We start from the raw sequence: 10,299 nt of genomic DNA, 5'->3' as shown, positions 1-10,299 counted from the left end.
CCAAGAGGTATTAGAGCATCAATACGACATTATAAACCCATAAAATCGTTGAAAAAACTCACTAATTATTTAGTCCGTAAAACGGGATTCGATGGTTAACCAATAATCAACAAGAAATGAATTCATCAAGATTTATCACAACCCATTTCTATAGGATTGTAATGTGTGTTCATATGATCAATCCTCCAACTTCTATATGATTAGAAATGGGGTTTATCCACCAATATGACTAGATTGGGCTTCTTCCAACTTTTGGTGATTAATGATGAACCATGATTCAATCAATGATGGTATGTTTTCCATTAGGATGATTAGCATGAAAAAAACTATTAATTAGCACCTAATAAACATGTAAGAATACGTGGAGTCCCCAAATTTACTTCCCAGAAGAAGTAGAGAAGAAATGGTTCGAAGTCTAGCCAATGTCAGACTTCAACACTCCTGTGCATATAAGATGCTAGACGGGCGAGGGGCTAGAGAGTACATATTACCCCATAAAACCAAAAATTAGTATGAAAATGGTTCAAGTCTAGCCGATAACTAGCCCCCTCCAACAAAGGCTAGACAACCAATTATGGCTAGACTAGCGAGGGGATAGAGAGTACAGATTTCCACATAGTCGAGCCGCTAAAGGGTAGACATTGACACTGATACCATGCAAGAATTCGTAGAACCCCATGAAACCAAAAATTAGTATGAAAATGGTCAAGTCTAGTCGATAACTAGCCACCTCCAACAGAAGCTAAACAAGCACAGATTATGGCTAGACGGGCGAGGGGCTAGAAAGTACAAATTGCCCCAGAGTGGCCTTTAAACGGATAGACCTTACTCTAATAACATGTAAGAATTCATGGAACCTCAGAAAACCAAACATTAGTATGAAAATAGTTCAAGTCTGACACAGATTATGGCTAGACGATGATACCATGTAAGAATCCATGGAACCACAGAAAACCAAGAACGAATATGAAAACACTTAAAAACCAATGGAGAGAAAGCAGATTTCAATCATAAGTAACAGAAGTTTTCAGAACATATATCTTGAGGATTAGAAGACACATACTTAAAGAACTAAGATATTTAATTACTGTACAAGAACAAATTGCCCTGTTTCGTTACCTTCAACCCAAAGCTCTCCCTGATTTCCGTCCAAGTTAACGTCCTTCGGCACAACAACTACAAGCTCTCCATCACTAAACGACGCCGTCGCAAGCTCCGGCAGCGTAGACGCCGGAAGCCGGAACCGCCACACGTCTAGCTCCAGTTCATTAACCGGATTATTACCACAATTGTTCACAACTCGCCTCCCACCTACAACAATTTTAGTAACACCAGGATAGATCTCGATTGTATGAGCAGCAATATCGCCATCGGTACCGATATCGTCGTCTGTATCGACAACAAATTTAAGAGAATCGGAAGTTTCATGGATGGAAACATCGGCATCGGAGTAAAACGGCAGTTCCAGAACCTTTGCAAAGATGTGTGGGAGTCGCCGGAGCTTTTTTTGACGGCAAAGAACCGCAGCGGCGTTGGATTGAGAACCGAAATCGTACCGGACGGTGATGTTTCGCCGATTGGGCGCCGGATGAACCTTCATTGTTCGTGGAATGAAAGAAAGAAGAAATCGAAACCCTAAAACTGGAAATTGGGGAATTTGTTTGCTATTGAGGAGATGCAATTCCCAATTTGGATTTAGAAAAATCGGAAGATTGATCGATAATTGGTAACCGGTGGTGGGTGTTCGTGGGATATACGTACAGAAGTCCTGTATCTATATGTGTGCGTGTGTGTGTGTTTGATTCTCCACGGATATCGAAATTTGTGTGAAATTGAGAGAAGGATATGGGGTGAGACACTGTCCCAAAATAAAAAGGTGGATAAATGTATTTTCAAATTTACCAAATTTTTTAAATTTTTTTTACCCAAATTATAAGGAAATTGATTAAAATAGTTTTTTTTTTTTTTTTATCAAATTTATTTTTTAGTTGAATTTATTGTAGTTAGAGTTTATATAAGGGTGCGTTTGGTACGCAGACAAGATATGATATGACAGGACAGAACAAGACATGATAAGATAAAACATGATAGTTGTTTAGCGTTTGATAAGACATGACAGGACTGGACATAACAAGTTAAAATGACCAATTTACCCCCAATGACTGTTTAGTGTTTTTTTTAACTAAATAATCAATATAAATGTTAACAAATACGGCGTGCAAAGTATAACTTACATTAAACCACTACTACTTGCAAAAATACATGATTTCATAATCAACTAATAATATATGAAAAAGGTAAATATAATATCGAAGCATCAAGAAAACAATTTATGTAATTTATTAAATTATAATAGAATAATTATTTTTTATAACAAAATATATCATTTAAAGTTTTCGTCAAAATAATTATAATGATACGAAATAAAAAGTTTATGTGGTTTTCTATTTTTATTTTTATCTCTTTTCTACATTATTTTTTTATTATTAATATATAATAAATTACATAAATTAATAAAAATCTAGAAACCGTATAAAAATAATATTTTGAGGACAGTAAAATGAAAGTTTAAGAAACATAAAATACAATAAATAAAATTTAAAGAATGAATAAAATGTAAAAGAGAGATCTATTTGATGTTTTAAAAGAGAATTAAGTTTTATTTTGATATTATATTGATAAAATATAAGTCTGTCCCACCTTGTTCCACCCTGTTCCATGGGGTAGGGGTGGAACAAACCTGTTCCTTTTTGTTTCACTCTGTTCCTGTCTGTTCAACATAAAATTCATGCTAAACATGAGACAGAGATCTATGTCATGTTATGTCCTGTCTATGTCCACTGTACCAAACGCACCATAAATGTCTTAGGGTTTGTTTGTTTAACTCTTAATAGTTCTATTAAGAGACAATCTTTGAATCGTTAAGAGATGAATCTTGTTTGGTAAAAAAATATATCTCTTAATGGTTCTAAAACCTTCTGAATGATTTTTTATCATGTACCTTTCTTAACCATTCAGTGCCCTAAGTTCGTTGTAAATAATTATCAAACAATGATATTTTATTTTCCACTGTATCATGAGAGTTTCTTAATCATTCTGACCACTTAATTATTCTGCACTAAACCATTCAACAACTGTCAAACAACCTCTTAATTATTTTCATAAACTCTATTTTCATATTAAAAAAAAAAATAAGATGTTTACGCAAATTTGCGTAGGTTTCAAATTTTTTCACAAGGATTCTCATTTGTGTAAAAGAAACTCTAACTTTTTTTAATTTGAAAATAAGTTTTATGAAAATGCATAAATCATTCATGTAAACACATGCTAAAATGACCAAAGGGTCTTTGGCCTAACGGTATGTGAGTTTTTGATTTTTGAAAAAGTCAGGGGTTCAAACTTCATCAAATGTGAGGAGGGTGTATGAGTTTATTTGTTTTATTTGTTGTATATAAATATCATATACTTAAAAAAAACTCCGGCTAAAATGGAAATTTGGTTCCAAAAATAAGTAAAAAGTGAAGTTAGTTGCAAAAATTTGTTATTTTGGTCAATTTCCCACAATTCTATCTCAATTTATTTGTTATATATATATATATATATATATATATATATATATATATATATATATGTGTGTGTGTGTGTATGTATGCACATATGTATATATATGTTTGTGGGCTAATCATTTGAGAACTCATATCTTTAAGATATTGTTTAGCATAATTTTTTTATACATAACTAACATTTAACGTATTGATGAACATATATTTATTTTACAAAGCGTTTGTTTCATGTGTGTACGATTCACAATGTGAAATAACATATGATGCAATAGTTCTCAAAGTTATCACAAATTTTATGAGTTTTTGGAAGGTCTCTCTCTCTCTCTCTCTCTCTCACACACACACACACATATATATATAGAGAGAGATGAACGATCAAATGCAAACCACCCATATTTGTGCAAACCACTCTCATCAGTCGATTTCATTGTTTAATTTTATGAAAATTTTAATTAAATTGTTTAATCTTCTGAAATTTTTTTATATAATATTTTTTTTATAAAGTTGTTTCATATATTTCTCTAAAATTAATATAACTAAGATCATAATATCCATGATTAACATCTTACACAATAAAAATGATTAATCAACCTCTCATAATTACAAAAAAAAAATGAAAAATTATGATTGGTTGAATGAGATTTGTATGGTTTGTACAAATAACGTGGTTTGCAAAGTAAACCACCTCCTCCTCTCTCTCTCTCTCTATCTATCTATCTATCTATCTATCTATCTATCTATCTATCTATCTATCTATCTATCTATCTATCTATCTATATATATATATATATATATATATGTGTGTGTGTGTATATGTGTGTGTATATATATATATATATCACCATCTATGAGATTTTAATTAAATTCATTATTTACTGATTTGTTAGAAAAATAATTTTATATTCATCATAAGGCCATCAATTTAATCACAATATGATTTAAAATTACATATACATGTATGTATATCACAAAAAATTATTATTACCATTATTGCTAAGAGTATAATTATTATTTAGTTAACTAAAAAAATGTAATAATTACGTAATTTCTAAATTATGTTTCTTTTGTGAACAATTATTTTAAGACTGGTAGAGTATTATTCAGATGTAAACGTAATTCATAGGGGTTGTTGAGTCCAAACACAAGTTAACGATATTGACTTTTAACTTGCAATAATTTGGTGATATCACATGATGGGAAAAGTCTTCAATGACTGAGTAAGTGTAAGTTTTATGACACAATATTCGTCACATGTGAAATTTGACAAATTTAGTAGGTTGTTAAAACACTCTAAAATTCCAGTAAAAACATAAGTCTATGATGGGCCGTTTTAATTCATCTTAACAAACTGTATAAATATTGTAACGTACATTTGAAATTTTTAATACAACGTTATGTTCATACGTAGGTATATGTCTTGACTCGTTCGTTTTCAAATCTCATGTTATATTTATTAATGGTTCATAAAAAAGAACATAACACTGTATGGAAATCACATATTCAGTCTTAAGAATGAATAATTAATAAGTTAATATATGAAGAAATAATATGATAAAAATATCGTAAATATATGAATACAAACTTTGAACGAAACAAACCCCCAATGGAAGCCAAATATTTAATGTAACCAAATGGTTTTTTGGTCTAACGGTATGTGAGTTATTGGTCTCTTAGGAGCTCAATAGTTCAAACTTCACCAAAAGTGAATAGGGTGTGTAAGTTTATTTGTTTTATTTACCGTATATATGTTATATACTAAAAAAATGTTTAAGATGTAAAATCATTTTAAATTTGAATATGATTTTTGTTTTAAATTAAGATTTATTTATTGTTATTTAAATGCTAATTAAAATATATATAATTAATTGATAATTACTATAAGTTATGTGTATTAAAGCAACCCCATCACATCCCCTTCGTGATAAATATAATATTCAGTGCAATGCGGTCGAGAAATACATTCAACGCGTACGGATCACAACTTTCAAGAAAGATCACTATCTCAAGGAATCCTACACCTGCTGTGTAACTCCACATACCCTTCGTATCCACATATTGCTCAATAACACCAAAGTTACAACATGGTAGTTTGAATAATAAATCCAACAGCGAATTATTCCAACTACTGTTGTTGTGCAACTCCACACACCTTACGTATCCACATATTGCTCTGTAACACCAAAGGTGAAACATGGTAGTTTGAATTATCCAACAACACGTTAAAACCATAATCAATGCTTAAAATCATTTAAAACATCACATATTTATAAAATAAGGGTAAAAGAAATCCCACATCGACACATGAATCGAATGAATAAAATTCGATATTAAAATCCACTAAAACAACCCTATTTATGCTCCAACTACTTAAAACAAAATCCCAGAAGAAACCCATTTCGATTGCGCGAGAAACAACAACCCATTGGATATCTTTCTGTTTCGACCTGCACAATACCCAACTCGATTTTTATCCATAATTTGGCAGTCATGCTCACCCATGGCGATTTAGAAGTCTAAAAGCGTAGGATCAAGTCCTTTAACCCTGTTTTAACAATAAACCATCAACAATGATTAATCTTACCAATTCCTCGTAAATCAAACCCAAACATCAATCATCATCTCTAAAATGCAAAAACCCAATAGATTGATGAAGAACTCACTCCATGGTTTTAAAAATCCTCTCTTCCTTCTTGAGCTCCAGAATCCGGAAATGATTTCAAATATTCAATAACCACCTCTTTTACAGCTTTTACTCCTGAGCATTGATTTCGGTCTTTTTTGTCAAAGGATCTGCCAACAAAGTAGCTCATGACATTGCCAGGAAATGGTGTTTCTATGCAGGTTACAGGTTTGTTCTAAATTTTATGTATTTGTTTGACTGATCTTTCCTTTACTAAATAAAAATTCCTCTGTATATACATTTTTTTTGTGTGTTATGGTGTAATTTTTTTATTAACCGAATGTCTATTTTGGATGATAATCTAATTTAATTAACAAATAATTACAAACTAATGTAGTTTGATTAAAGTTTTTTTTTTGAAGTATATAATATTTGTATACGACAAATGGAACAAATAAACTCATAGACGTCCTCACCTTTGGTGAAGTTTGAATCTTTTGACCTCCTAAGAGGCCAAAGACTACGATACTGCTTACACCAAAGACCCATTTGGTAGTTTGATTAAAGTTGTATAATGAGTAAATTACACAAATTGTCCATGTGATTGTTGAACAGACGTTAAGTTTATTAGTTAAATTGAGGGTATTTTGGTTCATTTGATTTTTTTTTATTAAATTCCTTTTTGTACATAGACGAACATTGTAAGCAAATTTCAAAATGAGGGCGTTGGTGTAATTCTTAACATGTGAATTATGAGAGTTTCAAATAAAAAAAACATGATGTTTATTGTACAGATGGCTAAATGGGAGCAGCTCTGCCCGGTCCGGGATTGGTGTGGGACCGCCAGTTAAGGAAGGCCTGGCCTGGGACCGGTTATTAGGCCCAGCCCGGCTTGCGACCGGTTATTAGGCCCGGAACCAGTCCGATTTTTTCAAGAAAGTGTATTTGATTAAAAACCAATTATAAAACTATACTAAAACTTAATTTTTAAGTGTATTTGAGTGAATACAATTATAAAACTATAATAAAACATACTTTTTAAGTGTATTTGATTAACTTAATTAGATATTTTAAAGAGTATTAGAATAACATTAAAGTATTTTTAAAACTTTATCAACAGGAAATTAAAAAAATAAATAAAAAGAAAATATTTTTTTAATATAGGACCGGTTTGGCCCGGTCCGGGAGCGGTTACCATAATCAGTTACAAGTACTCTTAACCGAGCCTTAGTATTTTTTATAGGACCGGAACCGGTCCGAAATTCCGAATTGTTAATGTTTGGGACCGTGACCGATTTAGGCTCGGCCCGGGACCGGTTTTTAGTCACCTCTACTTTACTGTAATATGATCTTTTAAAAGTACCTTTAAAAAAATAATTGTATATAATTTATAAAATTAATAAAAAAAATACTTGTTTAATAATTTATAAAATTAATAAATACTTGTATTACCACCCCCTTATCACATGTGATAATATGAACTTGGTGGCGTGCAAATGACTTGGCCCGTTACCTAGGTTGCACCAAATATCGTCCATGTCTCTAACTTATTATCGTATGTGATGGATTAGCACATTGAAAAAATCGTTATCAAATGTGATAATACGTGAGTGAGCCTAGCGGTGTGTTGTGTGCATGCGACTTTGCTAGCAACATAGGTCGCCCGCTTCCCTGACTTTGTATCACATATGTATCATATTTGATGGAAAATCTATATATTTGCTTTTAATATTCTTAAAACTCTATAACAAATTAGAGGGAAATTAATTAGAAATATCCCTTTTAGGGATCAGATTCATCTCTTAGTCATTTCTCTCTTCATATTTTCAAAAAATCACTACCTTCGTAAGTGGCAACTCGTCAACTTGAGGAATGATCAAAATATGGAGAGAGAAAAAAAAACAATTCTGAACATGATCTACAAGTATAGGGATCAAATCTGTAAATTAGTTCAAATACGACCCAAAACTAATTTACAAATTTGGTCATTGAATTTATGAACTATGTTAAGAAACTTCTTCTTTTTCCATAATTTGACCCTTCACAAATTAAGATGGTGTCACTTGCGAAGATAGTGATATTTTTAAAATTTTCAAAAAAAAAGCTATTTTTCGTCAAATTATGATTCCGAATGGTTAATATTCGAATTCGATAACCAATCTAAACCGATATTTATCGAAGGAAAGATATAAATATGATATAAATGGACCGAACCAAGGATATTAGGAAAAAGATGTTTAAGATAACTAATGGTTGGAGAGGTGGATAACTCAAATTTCCCTTTAATTAATTAATTGGGGGTTCCACCGACTTCCCCAAAGCTTTATGCCATGGCGTTGTGATACAAAATCATCAAATACATTAATAAGATTAGAAGCGTACTTGCGTAATGCAGCGAGATACATCGTGATTTTAATATTTTATTTTATTCTTTATCTCAGTCGATGTTATAATATGACTTTATGTAATTTTGAGAAATTGATGATGTTTTTATTTTTGAATAAAATATTTGTTTGAAGATATCATAAAAATTTGACAAAAATATATCGATATTAGTATCAAATTAATTATTTGAAATTCCTCATTTTTTTGTGTAATTTTTTAATTCAATTTTTTTATAATTTAATTTATGTACAATAACGAAGTAATTTATATTTGGTTTAATAATATAATTTTTTATANATATCAGTTTCAGTTATTAATAGAAAATATATGGATTCATAATTAATAGGATATTTATTGATATTATTTAAAAATAATAATTATTATATAAAATTAGCAAATGACAATATTAACCTTTTCATTTAAAAAATAATTTAAAACAAATAAAATTCATTGATTGGTTGAGAGGGAGGTTGCATAGGTTGTACAAATAAGGAGAGTTGTAAAAGAAATATACCCCATATATATATATACATATATATACATATATATATATATACATATATATATATACATATATATATATATATATACCATATTATAAGAACATTGCTCAAATAATCTTTTAAATATTCAATATTCTTGATTAATGCATATCGCTCAAAATTTAAGGATGCGTGTAATTTATTCATCTATACTATATCACAAATCATTTGAGAAAAACTCTTAAAACCACTTTTATGCATGAAATACTATTAGTTGATGCATATTACTTAAAATTCAATATTACAAGTAAATTATGTATGCATACAACTTATTAAAGCTTCATTTTTAAATTCGTGTAACTAACTGTAGATAAATATCTCATTTTAAATATAAAAACTCTAAAATATAATTAGAATTCTAACACAATACTTAATTATTAAAAGAACTTTATTATTAAATCAAAAATAAATTACTTTATTATTAAACATAAATTAAATTATAACAAAAAATTGAATTAGAAAACGAGAACTTTTAAATGGTTAACTTAATACCAATATGGATATTATTTTTTTCAAAGTTTTAAGATATCTTTAAATTTATATTTTATTTAAAAATAAAAACATTATTGTTTTCTCAAAATCATGTAAAACCGTATATATCAATAGAAACAAAGAATAAAACAAAATATTAAAATCAAAATGTATCTCGTTGTATTGTGCGAGTATCATTTTTGTCATAGTAACTGTCTTATAATTTTAGAAGTCTTATTTTTAAAAACCACGTGTGGTTTACTCTATATTTTATTTGAATTTTGAGGTAAACTGATATCATTTCCTTATGGGTAATATTTGATATATGCAGGATTGTGTTTTATTAATCTATACTATATTATAAAGCATTTGACAAAAATTTTAAAAATTATTTTTTATGCATAAAGTACTATTAATTAATGCACATTACTTAAAATTCAAGATTATAAGTAAATTATACATAAATACGACTTATTAAAGCTCCATTTTTGAATTCGTATAACTGTTTGTAAATAAAATAATCAAATACAAGATATATATCGTATTTTAAATATAAAACTCTAAAATATAATTAAGATAGTTATTGACTCCTAACAAAATACTTAATTATTATCTTTATAAAGAATTATATTATTAAATCAAAAAAATAAATTACTTTATTAATAAAAATACATTTAATTGTAATAAAAAATTGACTTAAAAATTATTAAAAACGAGA

General features: G+C 29.3%; 1 protein-coding gene across 1 annotated transcript; it reads right to left on the bottom strand.

Moving 5' to 3' along the window:
- Nucleotides 1–963: 963 nt before the first annotated feature.
- On the bottom strand, nt 964–1,841 carry LOC112518318. The gene has a single exon (XM_025125968.1). The coding sequence runs from the start codon at nt 1,598–1,600 to the stop codon at nt 1,085–1,087; it is 516 nt and encodes a 171-aa protein (XP_024981736.1). The 5' UTR covers nt 1,601–1,841; the 3' UTR covers nt 964–1,084.
- Nucleotides 1,842–10,299: the final 8,458 nt, after the last annotated feature.

The sequence above is a fragment of the Cynara cardunculus genome (genome assembly GCF_001531365.2).
Source record: "Cynara cardunculus var. scolymus isolate 2C chromosome LG 9, CcrdV1, whole genome shotgun sequence".
Classification (NCBI taxonomy): Eukaryota; Viridiplantae; Streptophyta; class Magnoliopsida; order Asterales; family Asteraceae; genus Cynara; species Cynara cardunculus.
This window is presented reverse-complemented; position numbering and strand designations above follow the sequence as displayed.

Coding starts and splice junctions, on each gene's coding strand:
- LOC112518318 (XM_025125968.1), bottom strand. CDS start 1,600: ATGAAGGTTCATCCGGCGCCCAATCGGCGAAACATCACCGTCCGGTAC.